The sequence below is a fragment of the Pieris rapae genome, chromosome 12, assembly GCF_905147795.1.
Source record: "Pieris rapae chromosome 12, ilPieRapa1.1, whole genome shotgun sequence".
In the NCBI taxonomy this organism is placed as follows: domain Eukaryota; kingdom Metazoa; phylum Arthropoda; class Insecta; order Lepidoptera; family Pieridae; genus Pieris; species Pieris rapae.
In genome coordinates this window covers 1,172,603-1,197,480 of record NC_059520.1, presented here as the reverse complement: position 1 = coordinate 1,197,480, position 24,878 = coordinate 1,172,603, and the positions used below count along the sequence as shown (strand labels likewise).

At 33.1% G+C, this 24,878-nt stretch overlaps 1 protein-coding gene across 6 annotated transcripts; it reads right to left on the bottom strand.

Moving 5' to 3' along the window:
• Nucleotides 1-182: 182 nt before the first annotated feature.
• LOC110998372 (PDZ and LIM domain protein 3) lies at nucleotides 183-22,996 on the bottom strand. 6 transcript variants are annotated; one of them, XM_022266986.2, is made up of 12 exons: nucleotides 22,845-22,996; nucleotides 22,472-22,563; nucleotides 14,179-14,327; nucleotides 12,408-12,488; nucleotides 11,942-12,019; nucleotides 10,898-11,072; nucleotides 4,347-4,493; nucleotides 3,434-3,481; nucleotides 2,992-3,080; nucleotides 1,791-1,911; nucleotides 1,272-1,328; nucleotides 183-626 (listed from the first exon to the last, which is right to left on the bottom strand). In XM_022266986.2, the coding sequence occupies exons 2-12, from the start codon at nucleotides 22,559-22,561 to the stop codon at nucleotides 540-542; spliced, it is 1,122 nt and encodes a 373-aa protein (XP_022122678.2). In that variant the 5' UTR covers nucleotides 22,562-22,563; nucleotides 22,845-22,996; the 3' UTR covers nucleotides 183-539. The 6 variants fall into 6 exon arrangements, 5 of the variants coding, with proteins under 5 accessions (XP_022122678.2, XP_022122676.2, XP_022122679.2 ...); XM_022266984.2 differs by lacking the exons at nucleotides 22,472-22,563; nucleotides 22,845-22,996 and adding an exon at nucleotides 20,758-20,943; XM_022266987.2 differs by lacking the exons at nucleotides 3,434-3,481; nucleotides 22,472-22,563; nucleotides 22,845-22,996 and adding an exon at nucleotides 20,758-20,943.
• Between the last annotated feature and the right edge of the window lie 1,882 nt (nucleotides 22,997-24,878).

Here is a 24,878-nt window from a genome sequence, read left to right as displayed (position 1 = left end):
TCATTCCAATTCCAGAATGGCGCTGGTACTTTGTACCTCAAAATAGTTAAAAAAAATATAATTATGACATAATTTTACTTTATACTGAGTTTTCGTACCCAACTTAAGATTCTGTACAATAAAGTCGAAAGTATTGAAATTTTATAGTGTCAGCGCTTATAAGTTAATAAATGAAACGCAGGTTAAATAAAAATAAATAATTTAATAAAATATTTCGAAACATATCTTCTGGACCAGAGCTCGGGTCATCTGACTAGATAGTACACTCATAACATGTATAATAGTCTGTACAAACAGATTTAACATTTACCTACTTACAATATAATACCTAATACTCGAGTATTAGAATAATTAATCCACCGAAAATAACATTACACACCGGAGATTGTCTCCTACATTAATTTGTTAGTCTTATAAATTCTAAATATGGCGCCCTTCCATCAGTCGATGTCAAACTAACCGACTAAAAACTCTTTGAATCATAGATTATCACAATTCTGAGGAACGCAAAATGACAGTTGACTTAAAGTTGTCTATGGCTAGAATTCCGTTTCTCCGAGAACGTTGTACATGAGACGTTTGAACGCGTTCGATTGTATGATGTGCTCCTCATGTAATGAGTTCACCTGAAATATAAGTTTTTTTAATTGTTTTTCTTCATGTATTTTGCTGGGCAATACAAATACAGCAATGCTATGTTTAATTAATTGTAACAGAATTCTAACAAAATAAAAATATGACGTTTAAGAAAAAGGTAGCTTGGCGAAACTGTGAGTTAGGTTTAATAAAATTAGCAAACAGTTACAGAAATGTACTAACTTAATGCACACTAAATAAGAAGTAACTTTTACTCCTATAAAAAAATTAAACCAATTTCAAATACTCGTCTTCGTTATTTATTAAGGTACTATACGTCTTTAGTAATGTGCGTGAAAAAAATCATATCTTCAGAATTACGGAAGCCATTTTAATTAAACTTGGACTGTTAATTTAATGGTAAAGATAAATTGGTGGACAAACATATGTAATACAGCCCAAAGCTTGAAAGCCAATTCCAACAATATCATATTAAACATTCATTATTGTCATAATCTTTTTGAAGTCGCTATAAACAACGAATCTTCAAATAAATCATTAAAGTTAAAATGAAATTTTAATGCTATAAGAAGCAATATTAAGTCGCATTATTAACCTTAAGATGTACATAAACAATGCAATGTATGGGGTCAAAACATTCATGTCTTAAAAATAATGGGCGTTTAAATACTTACAAAGGTCGTTTGTTTTCCCTGTGATGCCTCTTTCGAAATTTTGGGTGGCACTGGTTTCTGTGTGAAACATATTATTAATACCAACGTTTTATTGTTTTATGGTTAAATACAATTCTGATTATTTCAAATAAAAGTAATAAAAAAAACTAATCTTTTTAATTTTGTCTGTCTAGGTTGCCGTAGTAGGGTAGGGTCGATTCTAAAACGTTTTTAGTCCAGAAATGTACACCAGGAATTCGATGAATTATTACCACATACGTCACTGATGTTAATTTATAAACTTCCAGTGCTAGTTTGCAATAAGAATAACATGGAATGCATATGAATCTGCAGCCTATATTATTTTAGAAAACTGACTGTCAAAATCAAATTCTCTTTTGGCGTATGCGAGTCATAAAATCTTAGGGTTAGTCTCTGTGGAGAGAGAACGGGTGTGGGAACAAACGTAATTCTTATATTTTAATACTAAGTATAAAGACGATTAAATTCTCGTAGGCAAAAAATACTGACGATCCGTACCTTAGTAGCTGGTGCCGTGAAGACCTTAGTCTGCGGTGTGGGCACTTCGTGCGCGTCCCCCAGACCTTGTTCCTGCAGTGCTCGGTATGTGTCCGACTTGGCCGGGTCGTAGGGCTTCGAGCTAACGCCCACAAGTTAGTTTTTAGTCGGTTAGAGGCGCAACAGATGACTAGTTAGTCGACTAAGGAAAGGGTAATGTTGCCAGTAAAAATACAGTAGATAGTAAGTAAAGGTTTTTAGTTTGGTTCTAAAAGTTTTAATTAATCTACTGTATTTTTAGAAATAACAATAATCTACGCAACAGTGAGACTGGAAACACTGTATTTTATTAATAGCGATGCAATCAGAGACAACATTTATAGAGTAAGACGAAATATTTAGGTCAATGTCAATTGTTACCGATTACATCGCTGAAGAGTAATTAAATTCGCGTTTAACGCAGTTAACATGTCGACTTGGCCGCCATGTTTGAAGGAGACGAAAAATAGAAGTAAAAATAAGCATTAATGCGTCATTAGAATGGGGCGTCGACAGTTGTTTTGGCTTCGTTTCTAGTAAAACACTTGCCTCTTGACAACGTGAGGGCGGCCGTAGCCGTTAGAGCTATTGAAACAAATAACTCGATTAAAATGTTGAAATTACATTTGCAGCTGTTCGAAAATCGCTTCAGTTGGCTAATGACTGGTTTCCAAAATGAAGTTTCTTTTTCTAAATAAATTTGAAGTATATTGTTGAAAAGTCTATTTAATTTTATTATTAGGTATTTACTTTATGAAAATTCCTATCCACAGACATTACGGTTTATTGCTTAGATATATTACAGACGTAATAATTTCTTCAATTTATCTTGTAGTCTGTGCATAAATTATCTTAAACTCTAAAACATGTCATATAATACGCCTACGTAGCAATATTTTGCGTGTTATTTATTTATTTTGCACCTTATTCTTACGTTAATAAAATTTATAAGAAATTAATGTTCCATCTAAATTAGATTACGCATAAGACCTAAACCTAGAAACTAGACTAACAATATGAGAATGTCAGATATTTTCGTTTGGCAAATAGCCATGCTCTTGAAAATCAGTTCAAAGATGAACGTGACTTAGGTAATTATGGCCTTTGAGGAATGCGTATTATTTTTAGTTGAAGGGTGGTCGCCACGTAATAATTTAATATTTATAGTTAGCAATATACTCACGGCAAAGGAGATGTTTGTTGTCTGATAGAGTTCGCTATGTTCTGTTCCGAGTACAAGTTGATTGGAGAGTTGAACTGCTTGTGAACAACCTGAAATATTGCATTCACTCTTTGACTGAAATCGGTTATCAAAAATGAAATTTCTAAAACCACGCAATTTGTGAACGAAATGAATAGAAAATTATGTTCGAGTATGGTAGTTAATTTAACGCACGATTATTAAATAGCATCTATAATTGCTACTTTGTATGATATAAAATGGTTTATAGCAAAATTAGTTGTAAATAAGACAAGAATCGTTCACTCTTCTTGCGAATTTCGTGATAAAAACACATGAAAAGGAACGTAATAAAAATAAAAAGTTGTCAACTTATTTTGCTACTATTATTAGATGTATATCGAAAAATGAGTAATGTGAATCCTGCATGCGTTACGTTATCCACCTTATTCGCATCTTCACCAACAACTCGCTGCAGCACCGATTCTGCCACCTGAGTTTTTCCAAAAATATTCATATACAACTATAAAATTTTGATATTTTAAATTGTGAACATACATTGCAGTTAAAAATAAATATAATTAGGATTACCAATAGCAAAAAAATCGATGTAAAATTTTATTTTTTAAATTTTCTGATGGAGCCCCCCCCCCCCCCCCAAACAAACAACCCCCATTTTAGTGTGTCCATTTGAGAGTTCCCAAAGTAATGTATCTTTTCTGATAATATGGTTCGTTACCTTTACTGAAAAAACTTTCGAACGATTTCCAATTAAGTAATTTTATTTATTCTTAAGGTTATTGTAAGTATAGTGTTGTGCTTTCTACTAAGCCAAAGCTGTGTGAGTGTGCTTTCGTGCGTGGACAATCTACAGAATTATTTATGTCTTGCAAAATATAAAATAGCTGCCAAATCATATGTTATTTCATAATATGTGTGTCACGTAGGATGAGGATTAAGAAATCTGAAGTCATTTATAACTGGAGAAAATGTATGTAATTTTAGTATGTTTTGAGGTTGTGAAAATGTTTCGTAAAAAGGAGTGTAACTTTACACTGGTTCGATTCTAAGATGGCAGCTACATGTGTCAATTGTCTTTATTACTACCAAGAGTTTCTGAATGTTCGTGGACAACCCAAGATATATTGGGTATTGGCTATAGGTAAATAGAAATTCGGAAGTGCTGCTTCAGTGGGCAGCTGGTTCCACATAGTAATGGTTCCACATTATATAAACCCCGTTATACAAAAAATAGTTTAATTCGCCACACTTGACTTATATGCCGTAAACTGATGTTCTATCCTGGGATACCCTTGGATATGAGTGATATACTGTGTTTAAGAGGACAAAATTTTCACCTTCTGCCTCATGAGTGTGTCGCGGTAATCGTGGTGTGGTGGCGCCCTCATTGCTGGGTTGGGATGGTGTCGTAAATAGCTTTCTGTGGGTCCAGGTTCACGGCGGACCTTCGCGCCTGGCAGTACCAGGGGCGTGGTCCTGTATGGCTGTAATAATTCAATTATAAATTATATAAGTATAAACTATGAATAATTAAGTATCTTCCTAATTAGTTAGTAATTATATAGACGCCGTTCGCTTTGGCTTGTACCTTGTGCTGCAGAAGCGGGCTGTTCGAGGTATTTGTTGTGTTTCTCAGAGAGAGTCGGTACGGAATAAATTTAAGCAATTGAATATTATGACAATAACTGGTCAATATATTCTTGAAGCCTAGTTGTACCTATTAGATATTATTAATTACAAAAAGGGGCAAAAAATAATATTTATATACATATATATGAATCCTGGTGAGCTGCCTGTCTGTTGTTGCATGTATTCGTTCAATAGAACATGTCATGTGTATGTATGAGTTAAATTAATTTTCAACATGAAGCTTTTAACAAGTTTTTTGCAACATAAATCAGTTTTATAAACGAGGGACCGTGAAATTCCGCTGTCTAAACTATTTCTGTAAAATTTGTCAAACATAATCGTCTGTTGTTCATGATGAAATATTTATAAAACAGATACGTACACACAGTAGCTACAGCATTCATACGTACTACATCGTTTCAAAAGTTTTATTACAACGATTAATTAGCCAAGAAATTGCCGATAAAATATAGCTAATTTATTAAATCCCTCTAACCTGAAAAAATTTTGTCCTATCACACGGGGGCCCCAATTAACACGTTATATTATAATATAAATAGAATAATCGTCTCAGACATAGAGAGATATCCATTAAATACATGTAAATCTTAAAAATAAAGTATTTCAACAAATAATACTAATATAAACAGCTGATCGTAGACATCCGCCATCTTGTCTGTCAATGGGTACGAGGCCAAATTCTGATATTTGCTTAAACCCCTGTTAACGCTGAATTTGAAAATAAAATAATGTGAGCGAGTATCTTAATATATACTATCTATATATTCTAATACGAGAAACACTTGGCGAATTGTTGCAATTTTTATGTACTAAAACGCGTACCGAGTTTCAATCTCTGGATGTTTTGGAAAATTAAAAATAAGCGATAATACTAGCTTCATACAGAAAGCAAGTCAGAGTACCCAAGAAGCTTTATTCTATATTTATTTATTTATTAATACTTCATTGCAATAACAAAATAATATTGGCAAAATTAAATGAAAAGGAGGGGGCAACTGGCCTTGTCGCTTTCGAGCGATCTCTTCGAGGAAACCAATATTGAAAATAAATAAAATATATTATATTAGATGAGGTAAGCAAGAAGTAAGAAGTACATAATACATATAGATAGTTATTTACGCAAACCTAATACAGGAACAAAAAAAAACTGAACTAAAAAAGAACACGAAAAATATAAAGTCCACATGAATCTCAACAATTATAGATCTGTCTCACGTCAGTTACGAAAGTTAGGTTATAGTTATATACAAATAAAATAAACGTGAATATAATTTGTTTACATTACCAAGCGTTTATTTAGGTAATAATATGTCGATAGAGTGCCGCAATATACTGTATTTACAACAATGAATGAACCTTAGAGGAGAGAGAATTGTGCCAATGTGCAAACTAAACTCGACATTTATTTCCGTTCATTTGAAATTACGAAACACTTGGCTTACTTTAGATCCTTCATAAAACATTATCGTGTATTTCGTGGCGCCATTTCGTTTTAGTAAGCACTAAAACGTTTGTTTTTACAATAAGGAGTAATTATTGAGTATCTAGAATTATTTTCCAGGGAAAGGCTGAGTGAGATGACCAGACGATTACAATTAGTAACCCGATAATTTAAGGGACTACATTATATTTACAGACCATAGACAATTTTACTGTGGTGCCGGCCTTTAATCCGGATTATAATCTTTTTATATTCTATATAGGGATATACTATTGGAGATTGTAGCCAGGGAATGAAACCTAAAAGGAATTGGAATAAGGAAGCAAGCCTAAATTTCCATTATCAGATCCAGTGTGTGCTTATTATTTCCCGGGAATCGAATAAATTTGGTACGGAGGCGGTAGTTATTTTATTACTTCATATAAAAGCCAGCGAAATAGGTTTTTTTTTATAAATAAATGTTCTAGAACATTCTTCGCGCTATGAGCCAATTGTGTTTTTATGTAAATAACTATTTGGGCTAGTTGAAAATAATAAAGACCTAACCTAACGATTACCCTACCCTACTCAACCTAAAATTCTACAAATAATTAGGTTAATATACTGTATATTTAATTTGGTATCACTGTAATCCTCTTTGATTTCTTTAATCGATTGAGGGTAATGGATAATAACATGTTTCATAATAGTTGAAGTACAGGCCGACATTGAAACAGAAATAGAAATAACAGCTGGTGTTTATTAAATAATTAATGTAAAATGAAATAGACTTAAATTTTATGAACTTGTTTTTTTTAGTATGTAAACTTGACGCCACATTTATAACAATAGAACATAAAGTTTAAATATTTGTTTACATACGTGTAATTTGAGCAGTTGGTCAAGTGGTAAAGCGTGCGAATCTCAACTCTGTGGTCGTAGATTCGAGCCCCGGCTGTGCACCAATGACTTTATGCGCTCCAACGGTAAAGGAAAAACAGCTTGCCTTAGACCCAAAAAGTCAACAGCGTGTATACACAGAAGGCTCATCACCTAGTTGCCTAGTTAACAAATGATCATGAAACAGATGCAGAAATCTGAGGCCGAGACCTAAAAAGTTCGTAGCGCCAATGATTCATTTATTCACATTTAATTTTACTATTAAAGTTGCGAATTTGAGGTTTGGGGATAGTCATGTCACTAAATATCAAAATTTTAGGCATCCCTGATTAACGTATTTATTAAATCCCGGCAAAACAATTAATAAATACCACCGACGAATTGGTACGAAATTGAAATAAGTAATTGTACGTGTCAGGCACCTAATTGCCAAAATAAGATAATTCTGAATAAAATAGACGCAGAAATGTGTCTGCTTGCTTTTGAGACTTCAAACACTCAATCAATCGCTAGTATGTTTCCCTCCGAGTATTTCGCAGCCATAAGTAATGACGATGTTATTACATCACATAATGTAACATAAGACGCAATTCGAGTGCGCCAAAATTAGTTTGAACATTCGAGATAACGAATCATACGTTAAGCTTCATGAGACGGTTATTTCGATTCGGATATCGACGTTTTTCGACGTAGATAAATATGAATTTTTAAGAAATATTAAAGCGTTTTTTTATTAATATTCTATAAATAATTTAAGACACAATAATACAAAAAGCTTGAGAACAACGCTACATAATAAATCGCATTACTGGGACGCGGAATAAACAATCTTGATCCTAGTAATATTCCTAGGTTTAACCTTTAAATTAAATAAACTTTCTTAATTTCCGATTGTCACTTAGAATTAATAATTCCACATCACAACGCACCCAGTTTGAGACGACTTCTTCGTCGGGATGTTTGGGATCCTGGTATCCATTGGGAAAGAAGTTTGGGTTGACCGCCATTGTTACGGACGTCTTGTCGGGCGTACGATCGCGAACTGCGTCTCCAGTCGTTCCTAAACAATTTCTATGCATCTATTTTGGAAATATGACGAGAAAAACGCGTAGGCGACGTACACCCTTGATTCGTTATTTATTGCTAATTGTCAAGATCTTAGACGTGAAATGGTAATATGGCCTGAATTACAGTTATTCCCTGTTTTATCCAGAATATTTTTTACACAAAAGCCAGAGGCTAATCTCATGTTAAATGTTACCACCACCCATAGACACTAACATTGTCAGACAGCTCGCAAGATGCTTTTAAGAATTGGTTCTTTTTTCTTGAAGGATAGGACCTTTCAAGCCAAGTAAAACCCCCAATAGATGATCATGCACCAGTAAATGGTAACTCCATATATTTGGATATCTATATTCACACTGTTTACATGCTAAAGATAATATTAATAAATTTAAATATGCGTTTACTGCAGAAGAAGTTATGGGACAGAATTGCCATCTGAAGTTCTAATATAATATGTAACTACTAAATGAATACATCGACCAATGGCGTGTATTTTTTTTGGATCTCACTTTCTCACTCTCTCTCAATCGCTCTCCCCCCTTTTCTTGGACAAAAAAGCTGCACATCTTCGTGAAGTTCAGTAAAATTTTTACCCTTATGCGTCTATAGATGTATCACTTAAAAATCTTTGTTTAAGACAAGGACCAATGAGTTTTAACACTTGCTCGCACAGTAAAGTGAAGCATATCGGATAGACCGGCTCGGATGCTTCAAATATTTATTTGTATGATACATTGTACCTTCTAGCGTTAATGACATATACGAATTTTTCAACACTTGAAAAATCATATGACTAAGGAAAAATATATTAGATTTTTTTTAATTTTAACCTTATTTATGTGTTTATTAATCCATATAACAGTCAAATTAAAATTATAGCCAAGAGCGCTAAGACCACGAGTGAACACAAAATTAAAATGTTTACTTCGGTATTTAGAATATTGATTGAATGATATTTTTCAATATCTGTGGTTTTATTTTTAATTGAAGATTCTGATATGATAAGATAATGTGTTTATTTACATCTGATCGATGTTTGTCACTCGAGTGCCATCTAGCGGCATTTTTATGGACTACGTATATGCAATGACGCGTCTAATATGTTATCGGCTTTTAATTAATATCACAGCATAAGAGCACTGGCAACTGTCCAGATAACGCTCTCTTTTTAGAAGTTGGGTAACCTGTTTTGCGAGGAAAACATTATGACGAAAAAAGAAAACTTCGATGGCAGGTTATTAAGCTAAAAGTATGTCAGACAAGTTATTTTAGAATTTAAATTAATGTGTGTGTGATTCAGACCAAATTTTCAAGATAATATATAGTATAAATAAGTTTAATTTTATTTTAAATATACTTAATTAGGTCCAGCCTTCTGTGTCTGGACGATCACGTGTTGACATATACTGGTTTCCTCATAATGTTTACATTTACTATGAAATTGTCAATGGCACAGATGGCTAACGGGCGAAAAGACTTGTATCCATGGTCATGTAAAAAAATAATTAAAAATAGTGAAGTACGTTTGTAAAATTTATTTATCAAAAATCTGTTCTTTCTGTTATTTAAAATACTAAGTCTCATTTCACCAAAGCGTAAATACCGGGAAGAAAAGACTTCAGTAATATCAGTGTATTAGAATTATATTTTCATGTTCTTATAAGAATTAGAACAATGATTAATGTTAATTAGCATACAAATATTTGTAAAAGAAATTGGCGATTTAAAATTGACGGAGAGTTTGTTGTTTTTATTGGTATGGTAACAAAAATATCAATACAACAAGCGCCATCTATTTTCATTATGTAAGTGATTTAGTGAATAAAAGTTTTGTTCGCCAACGTCAACCGTTGTTTCTTTATTATAGAGTTTATTGTAAATTCTTCTCGTCTATTCTACGCTCTTGATTAGAGAACTGGCATTAAATGTAAAATTAGAACCATTAATTTTTGTTTTGTATACGTACATTAATAAATAACATTTTGATTTAGATTTTGAACCGCTTTTCATCATTTCCCTATCATACCTTAAACTTAAACTGTAATAGCTAAATCTTAAAAATATACTTGATGCGTTACGGAGCTACGTATCTATAGGCCACGCCTTGGCATTTCGAATTGCCCATGAAGTGACATAGGACTTGGCAATTGTTTTGGCAACAATATTTAAGACTGGAAAACTATAAAGATTAGTTTCGGAATGTGCTGCTTCAATGAAATACGATTATTAACTTTTGGAAAGCAATTTAAAATTATTTCTTTAGCGTAAACAGATTTGTTTGGTGTTTTTTTGATTTAGATAAGTATGTTATTCATTTTTGTCAGTTTCTATGTTACGTTTAAAAATCACCTTCCGCTTTGTACCTGGGTGAAAGTTATAATTAAAATAGGTTCGTTTTCTATGCTTAGTCTCATCTTGGTTTACATCCATTGTGGGCACGATATATTTATTTATTTAATGAGTTTACGACATCGTACATAATTCTAAGTCTAGTTTAGATTGTATGAAAAGAATGGTAAACATAAGTTTTACAAAAAAATTAATTTCAAAAATATTTTTTAAAATGAAATAGGAATTAGTAAAAAATTTTATCTTTAAGTTAGAAATTTTGTGCGTATCAACGTCGCGTACAAATTCGCGTAGAAAAAAAAAACAGTCTAAGTATAAGGGTGTGCAAATGTTTAATTTTTGAATTGGCGCGTTTAACTAATTTAAAATCGCATTTAGGACATATTGGAATAAGCCTAGTAGACTAAACGGGACGGGACGGCTGTTGTGTATCGCGTTCGTATATAAATATTAAGTACATGTTTGTAATGAAAAATAAAGTTTTTTAATCATTAAACTCACCTGGCTTGTAATAGACTCATCAACAACATCCTCATTCCTGGCGGAGTCGGGTGATAACATAACAGTTCTGTACTCTCCCTCTTGCTGCAACGAATACTGGGGCTGTAGGAGTGGTGTGCTGCGAGGAAGGGACTCTGGTCCGCGCCATGCGTTTCCAGGCTTTGGGCTGGGTGTCCTAAATACAATATCATATCATATTTTATGTGTATATGAGAGAAAGGAATCTTCGCCGTAAAGGACTGGAAGAAGTCTTCGTCACTTTATACTGATGATATAGTGCTTATTAATGTTCAGGCAGCTTTTCGATACTAATGACTGTTGTAATCGGTTATATATTAAAAATAAATAAAACATAGGCCTGTTTCATAATCATTTAACAATCTAATAGGCAAGTAGGTGATCAGTCTGCAGCAGCTTACGACTTGTAAAAGTAATAAAAAATAATTTTCTTGTACTGGTTGACCCGGCGAACTCAGTACCTCATTACAGCCAATAAATACTATGAACTTAATTTATGATTATAAAAGTAATACAATAAATACGACCCAAAGTTAATTTCACTCTTTATCATTAACATTGTTGATTCCTTAATCAAATACGTTCTTTATTTTGTATCGACGCAATCAAATGTCTGACAGTTACCAAAACCCATGAACATTTGGTATTGGAATTTTTCTGTTCGTTTATGAACGTTTTTAATTAATCTGTATTCAGGACGAAGACGAATAATACAAATGAAAAACCATTAAAACGGTCCAGCCGTTCTCGAGTTATAAGTTGTTTTATATATTAAGATTTTTACTGCTAGAGGGTTGATACTTTGATAGACTGTACGTATATTTCCACCAGATCTTGGGTTTATGAAAATGACTTAGTCTGTCAAAACAAATACTTATTAAGATTGTGGTGTGACCCTAACTAGATACCTATCTGGAAGGGCATACGAAAAACAAATTTCTTATGCCCTGGCAGATAAGTATCTAGTTAGGGTCACACCACAATCTTAATAAGTATTAATTTGTGGGTTTTGATTTAGGGACTTACCTAAACGGTGGTGGGACAGAGTTCTGTATCGGAGAACGATGCATAGGCGCGCCTTTTGGCCCTTCACGCTCCGAGTCCCTAAGGGAGGTACAGATTAGTATTAGAGGAACGAAGGTTACGCTCAAGACAAGTGCTTAAGTTTATTCAGGGAACATAATGCGCTTACAAGGTCACATAAGCATTTCTATATATACGCATGCTAATTAATCTAATCAATAACTACATAATGCAACAGACAATACCAATTATAGAAGATACGACTACACACACTGTGTGGATTCTATTACCGTTTAATTAAAAAATGTATTGCATAGATTATTGTTAGATTATTTTATAACGCTCATATATTCGATTGAAAAGAAATAAACATTCACTAAACGTACACAATATCTTAATAATATAATTACGGTAATAGACTACTTTGTATTAAACATAAAAAGCTTTTGCAGACGACATCAAGTCTTACTCAAAAGTGTAATAGAAGGAAGGTGTGACTCTGCCCATGTAACTTGGTGATGAACTGTAGTACTGAGGGCTTGAACTGCTCCTGAATACACTTCTTATGTGAGCTTACATAGGGAATAACCCGTGAAACATAGATACTGTAATGTACTGGAGAAGATTGTTTGTAAAATACGCAGCAATGTTCCTAAGATATTTTAATACCCAAAGAATTATAAAAATTATAAACATTGTTTACTATTTGGTGATTTCCGATGATTTTTCTGATCAGATCGTTTTAGCATAACGAAAGAACATTGATTTTAAGGTAGGGACATAATTAAAATAAATAATTAACCAAATACATTAATGTACAAAATAAATAAATCAGTGGCGCTACAACCTCATTAGGTCTTGCCCTCAGATTTCTGAATCTGTTTCATGATCATTTTTAAATCTAATAGGCAAGAAGGTGATCAGCCTCCAGTGCCTGACACACGCCGTCGACTTTTTGGTTCTAAGACATATCAGTTTCCTCATGATGTTTTCCTTCACCGTTCGAGCAAATGTTAAATGCGCACATAGAACGAAACTCCATTGGTGCACAGCCGGGGATCGAACCTACGGGCTCTTGTATGAGAGTCGCACGCTGAAGCCACTAGGCCAATACTGTTCTTTAATGTATAAATTATTAATTACTCTACAATTTTCTAGAAGATTATAAAAAAACTATCTATTTAGTTTAAGTTTGAAATGTTTAATATCATTATGTGCGAAATTAGAATTCACTTCAGTAGGGTAATAGATCTAATGATACTATTATAATTAAACCCAGGGTTTTCAAACTACCGAAATGATTAATAGCCAAATTCACGAGCTATTTGAATCTAGGACATGAATAAAACTGAATCAGTTCAAGGATTGTGTTTACACGACATCCGTTCATGTGAATTTCGTTACTAACATTGAAGATATGTCTATTAAACTTCAATTAGAAAAGTAAAAATATTTTTTTATCTATTACTTATATTTTAGATACAATTATTCTTATTAACTACTTTTACATACAATTCTTCCAAGACTTCTCTGTTAATTTTAACAATTATTATTTTTTCTATCATTATTATTACATTATTTTTCTTTGTTTTGCGCACTACTGATGCTGTGGTCTCTGACAGATTGACCAGAGCTGTGGAAAACGTCTGCTCTACAGCATAATGCTGAGCCAGTTATAAACAATCCAATTAGCAAAAAAAGGTTGCTTTTTATTCAGAATGGAACATAGGCCTTAGAAAAAATATTTGCGTGCTAAATTAGTTCCGTACGTAATAAGGGAACTATGTGGCTATATTATGGGACCTCAATACTATTTTGACATCTCTCTGTGTCGGTAACTCATCTCTGAGTACCGAGGTCAGCACATTAAGATCTGACTGATCTCCTCCACCATATCGGTTCTGCGGTTTTACAACTGTGTATAATTGTAGGGTGACTAACGTCCTCGTTGGCGAACGTCCACCAGCCTTCAGTGTTGCTAATCACGATGAGCTTCTCTAGGTTCTCATCACCCCCTACGCATTGTGTGACCAAAGTACGAAATGATGCGTCGTCGGCATATAGTTGATAAACGGGTTTAATTAAAGAGCTTGTTAAGGATTGATGCATTGGTGCGTTTCGTTTCGTTTTCCTAACATCCGCCTTCCAGCATCACATTTCAAAAGAATTTGACATCAAAGGAATTAATAAAATTAGAAATCTTTAATCAGTGCTTTCGTTATTGTATGTGAAATAATTACCTTTGAACAACAAGTTTTATTTGATTTTTGGCGTTTTTGAAAAGGTTCTGCGCGTCTTCATGTCGTAAGTCTCTCGCATCGTAGTCATCAACCTTTGCGATGATATCACCTCTAGTTAATTCGCGGCCAGCTGGTGTCCCAGGAGTCACCTGGAATAATTATGAATTGGTCAACTATATTGATGCGGCCATGTGGATGACGTCTCATACAGTTACATAATTGAGGTTATAATATATTAGAATTTAGGGTTTTGTGTACAAAAACACTTGGTTTTACGATTCGGTACTGTGTGTAAGTTGAAATAAACAGATGATTTGGCTTATTTTGGTAACTTAAAACAAATGCTTTTGAACCCAAAGTCTTATCTTTTTATGTTTTTTAGGTTTAAGGACTTCTCATAACAGACAGTAGTCACTTACATGAAAACTTATATGCTAAAGATAAAATGTATAACGTCGTGGGTCATTGAAGAGTTTCAGGGATGAATTAGAGAAGTACAACTTGGGTGGACTTTCATTTCCGTAGATAACTTTTATTTTTAATTCAAATATTGCTAGGCTGTCTGCACTTTTTATATTTTGTGGGAGTCTATTATACCGCAGTACTCGCCCAACTCTCAATGTTTTTATTGCCGTAATTGGCTGTATACTTAGATAAGCTATCATTTAAGATATAATTAGATTATGAATGCATCGTGATTCGTGAACTGCGCTTCTGAAATTATTTATTTTAGTGAGTTTTTAAGCATCAGGAATATGATTGTGATCACTTACTTGTATATAAAGAAAGCAAAATGTTTGTATATAAGCTCCACTGGGTTTTATTTAATGAGTATAGGAAATATCAATAGATCCAAATTGAAAGTTCAGGAGGAAGTTAAGCCAAAAGTGCTACATACTGCAGAACACAAAGAAACGGAAAAATAACTAACGGACCTCGTAGACCGGCCATTTTTCACGAAAATGCATACGTGCAAGAGATTGATATATTTCTCAGCCATATTATTGCTGTCTCGCTTTACACCCTAGTGCTTTCCTTTTTCATGCTAAAAATCGTTGAGTTATAGCTAATCTTGTGGTTATATATATTATCTATATCTGGATATAATATATTATATTATGTTTTGTTGTCATGATTTAAAATTAAACTGCCTTTATTACTATTATAAGCTTTTCCCATGTAATTTAATCAATTAGCGTCAAAAATTCGCAATTTTCGCGCGGTTAACCATTTCAAAAGGGCATGAAAGATGTGATGTCATAGGGAGCCTAGTAGACTAAAATTGGGACGGCTAATGGCGACGTGTATCTCGTTCATATATACGTATTAAGTTACTCATATAAATAAAATACATTAGTATCTTTTGTATCATTGGTCCAAACTTGAGAATAATGTGATAAAAGTCTGAAACAGTCGTGTAGTTTTTAAATAGTTGTTCGAGTCTTAATTTTAGAATTAAAATATCTAATGTATCACACCTATTGAAATAAGGTTGAATCCACATTTTTCTTAGATTTTTTTGTTTCGGTTTTTGTATAGGTTCTAGCCAAGCCATGTATGTAAACCATATAAAAAATAAAATAGTTCACTAAACTATTGCAGAAATATTGCCGATATATAAAATTTTCAACCATGTGTTGTATAAAAATATTTATTGTATTTTCGAGCTATTGTCGGTAATAATGTAGTCACATATTTCAAGAAAATTGTATCTCGTGTAATCACTATGGAATTAAAGTGGCTTGATTATTATTAAAGTAAATGATGCGTAGTTTTACAAATAACAAATTCGTATATAATTAAATACTCGCTGACGCTTAAGTTACTAAAAATAAATGTATGAGCAATGTGACGTCATAATTTTCACCTGTGAGTTGAAAAACCGTAATCCCTGACATTACTAATCATGGGCTAGGTCAGGATATTTTTAGTTTATTTTACGTGCTTAAGAATAGAGACCAAATGTTTGCTTATATTGTATTTATTGTTTATTGTTATAAAAGAGTGAATTGTTTGGTTAAAACCGCTAATCAAAAGAAATAAACAATAACGTGTTATCGAGAACGGTAGTAATAATCCTCATTTTTTCAATCTCTTGGTGAAAACAATTAAAACTATAGTATTTTTGAGACTTTTACTTATTGAGATGAGTCTTTAATTGAATCATCATTCAATTATCTTGCCTGATCTTGATCATTGATAATTGATTCCGATACTTTTTTGAGCCATGACCCAATTCGACCTTTATACATTTCATAGGGGACCTATGTAACATACACAATTTATTTTATAAAAGAAAGGTTGCTATAATATATAAGTTTCAAGAAAAAGTTAGAAAGTAATTAACTCAAAACATATATATAACCTATTCTAATCAAAAATGAAATTAAAATCCAAATATTTTTTTATTAATTTTGGAATACATATTAACCATCAACTCGGACCCCTGTGGGGTGTGGGTCCCATTTTGGGAAACACCGAGCTAGATTATAATACACTGAAGCAAAAACTTATTAAATAAAATTAAATCATTTTATAACGAAAAATCGAGTCAGCCATAATACAACTTCAAATATGGGTTGCCATGGTAACACATTTAAGAATGTAATTTAATTCCGATAAACTAACCGTTACATACGTGTAATTAACGGATAAATTAAAAAAATTAAGAGCATTTCAATAGTACCTTATAAAACAGTATATATATATATAATATATACATATATATTTTATTATATTTCCGAAAGGTCTTTAAACTGCCCACAAAAGAAAACAGAGTTATGTTCACCTCCTGATCCTTCCATTTTCCTTTTAATTATAAACCTTAGAACCTTCTAACCTTGTAACAAAATCGATAAATTGATGAAATGGGTTCAATCCATAACTGTAATGACCTTGTTATTCGTTTGGGGAGATTTGTATGATATGCACTAAGTTGGCGAGTGGCCAAGCTAAATGCGGCCGCCCATGTTGTCGTGCCAACCGTCACTGACACTTTTATTGAAAACATCGACCTGGTAAAGGCCGACAAATTGACTGGTGATTTGTGCAAATCCATCATGACTCAATGCCGGGGACAGGTGTACTATGGAAAAGTTTCACGACGGATATACTCAATAAATATTATATTTGAGACATTATGTTTAATAATCTTCTAATATAATATAATAAAAATAGCGTTTTTGAAGGCAGTGTTTGTTGTGGCACCAGCTGCCCACTGAAGTATTGCCTTCTTCTCTTGAAGTATTTCAAGAAAAGAGCGAAACGAACGAAACGAGAGCTTTTATAAATTCCGTATACAATAATTATAAGCTATTTAGTAAAGTTCCGATAATAAAACTTTTTTAAGGCAAATGTATGTGTATGCCACGTCTACTGTCAAGTGTTGAAGAGTGTTAAAATATTCGTGTGTATACCGTTAAAGAGCTTTTTCAGTGTTCTTTTGTTTTGTATATTTAGATCCTATGTATTTCTATATAGACACCCCGTTTACCCATATCAAAAATGTAAAACAAATATGTATCGTAACGTTCTGAAAAGGACGAATGGTCAAACTACGAATGTGGCAGAGGACACGCTTCACAAGAATGAAGACCAACCTCAATGGAGATGCACCGCAAGATGATGAAGATGAAGATTTTTTATTTAACTGTTATTTTTTATTTTATAGAACAGGGGGCAAACGGGCAGGAGGCTCACCTGATGTTAAGTGATACCGCCTGCCATGGACACTCTCGATGCTAGAGGGCTCGCGAGTTCGTTGCCGGCCTTTTAAGAATTTATTAGAATAACATTCATTGTTCCCGTCAGCAAGAAGTCGCGTCTTTGTCTATGATTTTTGAGCAGATTCTATTATTTTCATCGGATACAAATTCAGTCTACAGCGTTCTAGAAGGATATCGCGTGCGTAAGTTTTTACGTCAGCCTGTCATAAAGTGAAATAATGACGCCTGTGTTACGCTGTAATCTGGTCACACTAATTACTAGGATGTCATAATAAACTGCCTTCATCGTGTAGCTGACACATATTGATTAATTAATTTGTATTAATTGTATTTTTTTATAGTACAGGGGGCAAATATAAACTCATCTGATGTTAAGTGATACCGCCCGCCCATGACCTCAATGCCATAGGGCTCGTAAACGTTGCCGGCCTTTTATTTTTTGAGAAGTAAACGAAACATCTGAAAGTCTGGTGATGGTGTATATACATATGTATGTAGACTTCAAACTGTATAATTATAATTGGAAAATTCATCATGTGTATGAGTTTGAAGTATTCAATTGAATATTAACGTCTAATTTTTATATAGGTACTATCTGACACGAAAATATAATCATAAAATTCATGGAATTACTTATTTCATTAATGTAATTATTGTAACAGTAATTTATTACTAGATGATAAATAAATAAAATCTATAGAAAGAAAGAAAGAAAGAAATAAAGAAATAACTTTATTAGACACAAAATACAATAATTGTTTCTATAAAGTAGAGTGCTCTGGCCCCCACACTAGGATTCCCTGTGTTGTGGGCAGCCAGTCTCTTCCTTTTACATCTAAACGTTACTTAATTAATTAATATTATAAGAATTTTAAAATTTAAATCCCCATTATCAAGTACGTGAAAAAATTAGCAAGTGTTTCTTATAAAATGTATTTATAATCCAAAGCACTATACCCAAGCAATTCGTTTATAATATCGATTAATATTATTATGATTGCACTTATCTATTGGCCTTCGTTCCCATATGTGAACCTTGTTCTATTTTTTGGTTCGCATCATACATCCTCCATCTGTTAGTCAACGCATCTTGACCTAATTATTATCTAGATTAAAAATCTAGGCTCAATAAACAACAATTAACTTAGTTAACACTGATATAAAATTTAGGAATAGTGTATAAATTTTTCTAAACGATCTTAATTAGCGAACACAAACGAATTGGTAATAATTTGTCTTGTGCCGTAAAAAGCACAGTTTCGACTTGTTTGTTAACTGAAGAATTTTGGACCTCATAAAGAATACGTATACTCACTAAAAATTCATATTTCAAATTAAAAATATACCTTGTTAAGGATTTTATACAAACATAATTTACCGTCGCGTCCATTTTGTTTACATGAGTTGATGAAAAGCTCATCAAAAAGCTTTGGAAATTTATAGAAGAGAACAGAATTAAGAGATTTTGCTCCATATCCGTGTTGGTCTAGTGGTTACAGCGTGCGACGTTCGCCCCTCCCCCCCTCGACGGTCGTAGGTTCGATCTCCGGCTGTGCACCAATCAACTTTCTTTTTATGTGTGCATTTAACATTTGCTCAAACGGTGAAAGAAAAAATTGCTAGGAAACCGGCTTGCCTTAGACAAAAAAATGGCGTGTTTAACCATTTATTGCCTATTAGATTGAAACAAATACGAAAATCTGAGTTCTAATTCTAAAAATGTTTATACGATTATCTTATTAGTATCTACTTCTCTGCACGAGTTTACAGATGATATTGTTTCTATAGTGATAAGGCCGCTGCCTCCCTAATCATCTCTATGTATCTACTGTGTTGTGTGTGTGTTGTGCGGACCTAGTATTTCTCTAAATGTAGCCTAGGAGTATAAATAAACAAGCCAACGTTCGACAAACCACTTAAACGGTGATTCATGTTTCTGAAAACCAATTTATTGCTTTCCTTTGATATTTCAGGGTTAAGTACCAATAGAGTTAAGTTTTTCCTGCGTTATAGTAGTTCCATGGATATGTTACAATGTCAATTATTCTATAGGAGAAATTCACTTTGATTCGGTCCAAGATGCCGACTTCCTCGCAATATTGTCCCTTCAATACATTGAATATATAAATAAAAGCTTGGTGTCGCTTGGCCTAACAATTATTTTAACAATTAACAGTAGATAATATATGATTTATAATAATAATAATTTATTTGCAATTTATGCCAGAAACATGTTATGGTGGTACAATCTACACATTATGCCACACATAACGGCGTGCAAATTTGTTTTACATAATTAAAACGTAGATATTTTATTAGTTACATTTTAATCCATATCCAGCTAAAATCCTTACCAATAAGCTAAATGTAATAATTTATAAAATAAATAGTATTTGTTTTTCTAGAAACATCTCGAAAAGTAATTGTTTTAATTGTATAGCGACTGCCGGAAGCTCATTGCTATTTGGGTCATGAGAATTCGGTGACAACTGACCGATTTAGTTTATAATAAACACGGAACACCGCTTTTATTTTTAAATATAGGTGCAACAAATTAAAGTATTTTTAAATTTAATTAATATTTAATTAATTACATGTATACAATTTAGAGTTAGAGACAACTATTTGAGCGTATGATTTTATCTAATTCAGAACCAATATGTTAATTGAAGACTCAAACATATGAATATAGGAAGAGGAATAGAAATATATATATATAATTTAGAAATTTCTTAAAAAAAATATGTCATATAAAAATTAAGAACCTAAAAGTTCTAGAAATCTACTACTTCTGATTAGAGTTATAAGAGAAAACACAGTATTATACCAACTGTTTGTTTACATCGATTCGTACCCGAGTAACGATGAGTGGTGTTGCCAGATCAGAGCCACCCACGAGTCGAAGACCCCAGTTCGTCTCCCGGGTCTCTCGCCTCAATGTCACAACGAATGTATGCAGACGCCCCATGTTTAAGGGTTATGTGCGGGCGCAATAGCGCTGACCGGCGAGCACGACGGTGTAACACGTTATGTGGGCAAAATTAGCTCCACCACAAATCACACCCTCCCCTCCCCGCGAACCCTCTAGCGACCCAATTCGATACGGAAGTTCTTTTTCCCGTGATGCAATTCTGACAGACAATCAACAGTGATTACATAGAGTATAAATATTTATGTCTTCTGCTGGATTTCGTAAAGGCCGCTGAACTTTCACGAAGAACCAGCAATGGATTTTTAGTATGATTTACAATTTTTCTACAGATTAACCAAAGTTGATCTGAGAGTTGTTGACTAAGACGATACGATTTGATAACTTATTCATAATTATTATAGCAAATAATACTATTTTTTTGATTTAAGAAAAAAAAATAGCAAAACAGCGGTTAAGGTAAGAGATTGGCACTTATGCTGTCTTTAAAATGAAAATTTAAAATTTCTTATTAAATCAAATCAAATATAAAATTTACAAGATAAATAAGTGTTTAATTAAGAGAACTAATTTAAATTTTACCAACGTTTTGCGTTCCCCTATTAGTCATTGGTTGAAGTGACATAATATTTTCTTCTTCTAGAGACTTCTACACCTCGATTATTATTTTGGGGCGACACGAATGCAGACTGTTAAAATACGGAAAGTCCCATTTCTCTGATACATTTTGCGTCATCATCAATACAAATCGTTTCAGCTTATAATGAGGAGATTATTTAGAAAATTATTTTTCAGCAGGTTCATTTGTGTGTATTTCCTAATATTTTTTTAAAGTTAACTTATTATAACTCATTTAGTTAAACACTCTTTCGTTTATTACAGTCAAATTGTATTTACGTTGTAATGAAACGGATACCTTTCTTCGAAACTGCATTAAAAGTTGGGGAAATTTTTTGATAGTATTTTCCTAATAAATATCTTCAATCAGCATGTTATTGCGTGGAACGTTGATTGATTCATGAGTTGCGTTTATTGTTACATTATAAATAGTTCATTAATCATTTTGAAGGTGGAGACGCATAATTTGGCTGGCATCATCACCTTGCTTATTTTTAGCGAGGTCTGATATAGATATTTTCACTCTATATGGAATAAAACCAAATATTTTGCTTTAGTAATAATATTGTGCTGAAGTTCTACTCATACAGAGAGTTGTCTGGGAATCTTATTACATATATATTTCTATATTTTATGAAAAAGAAAAGAATTATGAAGTATATTAAAATGCGTTTTAATATTAAGAATTTGGAATTATATTGCCCCATGAATGCTTCTGTGGCCTAGTCGGATGTCCTAGGTTAGTTCCCTATCGGAAACATTGTTACAGGATGTTAAGCTAAGAAGATAATTTTTCTTAACTCCAACAAAGTGTTATAATGTGTCCACACTGACATAACCGTCGTACTTTCAATGAAAAACTTCTTTTTCTGTTAAATATAAACTTCCGTACAGCCAAGAAATAGTTTGTAAATTAAAAAAAAAAGTTTTTAAATTTAATCGAAACGTGTTAGACACCCGCTTACCACTGGCTAACCTTGCTCTAATAAACTGAGTCTGGTATAACATCAAAGGAACTCACTTTCTTCCGGGCATAGTTACTGGCATCGTCTTCAGGGTCGCGTCGCTGGTGAGGAACACGCCAGAACGCAGGCCGTTGATACATAGGCATTGCTAAAGACAAATATAATTCATTTATGTGCAAATTGTAAGGCAATCGTGCCGCTAATTAATACAATATTTTTTTTGTAGAATTATTAAGTAGTCGTTATAAATAAAATGCAAGTATAATCATTTTCTTCATTAGAAGCGCTTCAGATAATACGTATATAAATTTAATTAAAACGCATATACATAGATAAAATGCCTTCATAAAATAAATGGCGAATTCAATTATAAACGCCGGTCATTTTAAGCCTTGAACAATACTCTTTTTTTAAGACACATGTACTCACCAGAGGGCGTGCTGTCTCGTCGTAAGCCGGTCCAACAATGTAGGCTCAAGCCTCAATCCCGGGATCAAAACAATGTCTATTTTTCGCGTCGAACGCGTAAGACGTGTGGCGTGATTTAAAGGCGAACTGTTTCTGGGCCAAAATCGCAATTCTTTCGATCGGTTCAATGGACGGATCTAGGATACATCAATTGGATCTTATATACATCGTAAATATAGACGGATGTACACTGCGACTGAAGTTAGGTACAATTGCTGAAATGCGGAATGGTGAACAATATTTATATAATAGCGGCCTGTCTAGAGTCTAGACATTTATATTTTTTCATATTTCGGAAATAAATATATGTTACTCAGATATGTATTTGATAAGATGATCTATTTGATAAGATAGTATTCTAATAGTGTAAGAAATGGAAAATGGGCCCTGTTGATTTTGAGTTCGTTAGAGACATCTTACAATGTAAGTAGTACCTATAGAAGAGGCCGTACGAAGATTCGTCTTTAAGTTTTACCATTCGCCTCATACATATGGTAATTTGAAATCTAACAGATTTTAATTATAAATCGAAGTTTTCAAAAGGCCATTTCCATTATTACCTGGTCCATTGACCAGAGGCCTTGTTTCACAATTGTCTGTGTGATATGCCACCAAACCATCTTCTTTAAGATTTCCCAACATAAAAATTACCAATAAAAGAGATAAATAAAGTTCGTAGCGAAGTTACCTAGGTCAGTTGTTAAGAACTTATTTATGTAATTAGACGTCGATGATATTCCTAATTATAATGTAAAACTACTGTTTATGAGGTAATTTTTGTAAAGAATTATCGGCGCAATATATGTGTCGCAGCTAACTAGATTAATTATCCAATCAATTAACGGCTTAGCCTTTTAACTAAACGGCGCCGTTTAACTAGCGGCCTTAAAGATATTCAGCCGTAACGTGTGTTAGATTAAATGAACTGGCTGGCTAATGCTTAAGCCATTCGTACGATAGAGTCTTTATTTGGTAAAAGTAAAAAAGATGAAACATATGACATGAAAACCATTTCTTTTAAAATTAAATTGCTTGAGTCAAATTCACATTACTATTGACATTACAGTCTTCCATTGCTGTGTTTCATGAAAATTTGACTGTTTGTAGACCTTGTTTCAACAGGCTCTGACAAGTAATGAAAAGTCATCGATCCAAGTCTTGCCTAGCTGTTTGATCAACTGGTTGAAAATCTTTCAGGCAGCTAGTTAAACGGCGCTGTTTTGTTAAAAGGCTAAGCTGTTAATTCAACGGCTAATTAAGCTATACGTAAATTCCGACAGCACGAAATTGGATTTTTTGTGTTCATTCAACAGGGTGCAAACGCACAGGAGTCTCGCCCCATGGTCAGTGATTTACGAGTGCGTTGCCAGTTTTTTAAGAATTTTTATGCTCATTTCTAAGGGCCCTCATACGTATTGCTTCGGTCACTCAGGACAGACTTTTAAGACAAGTGAATATATAATATATATAGATATATTTTCCCTTGAGCGTTTCTATAAGAATAAAAATTAATTATTTTATGTGAAGAATAAACCAATTAACAAAGATAAAAATGGGTTCTGATTTATAACAAGATAGAACTACCAATAAAATATTATTTATTAATAAATAAATAAACACATGTTTAACAATTATTTAATAAACGCAACATCACAATAAGCTTAGATTGTTTGAACATTGTAGGAAACAAAATTATAATAAAAATAAGCTAAAAAAAACCTTCCTTAGGAGGAACACCTTTATGGAGTATCAATAAACATTCTCACTTTTAAACATGGTTATAAATATTTTAAATAAATCAGTGGCGCTACAACCTCTTTAGGTCTTGGCCTCAGATTTCTGAATCTGTTTCATGATCATATTTAAACCTAATAGGCAAGTAGATGATCAGCCTCCAGTGCCTGACACACGTCGTCGACTTTTTGGGTCTAAGAAGTCGGTTTCCTCATGATGTTTTCCTTCACCGTTCGATCTAATGTTAAATACACACATAGA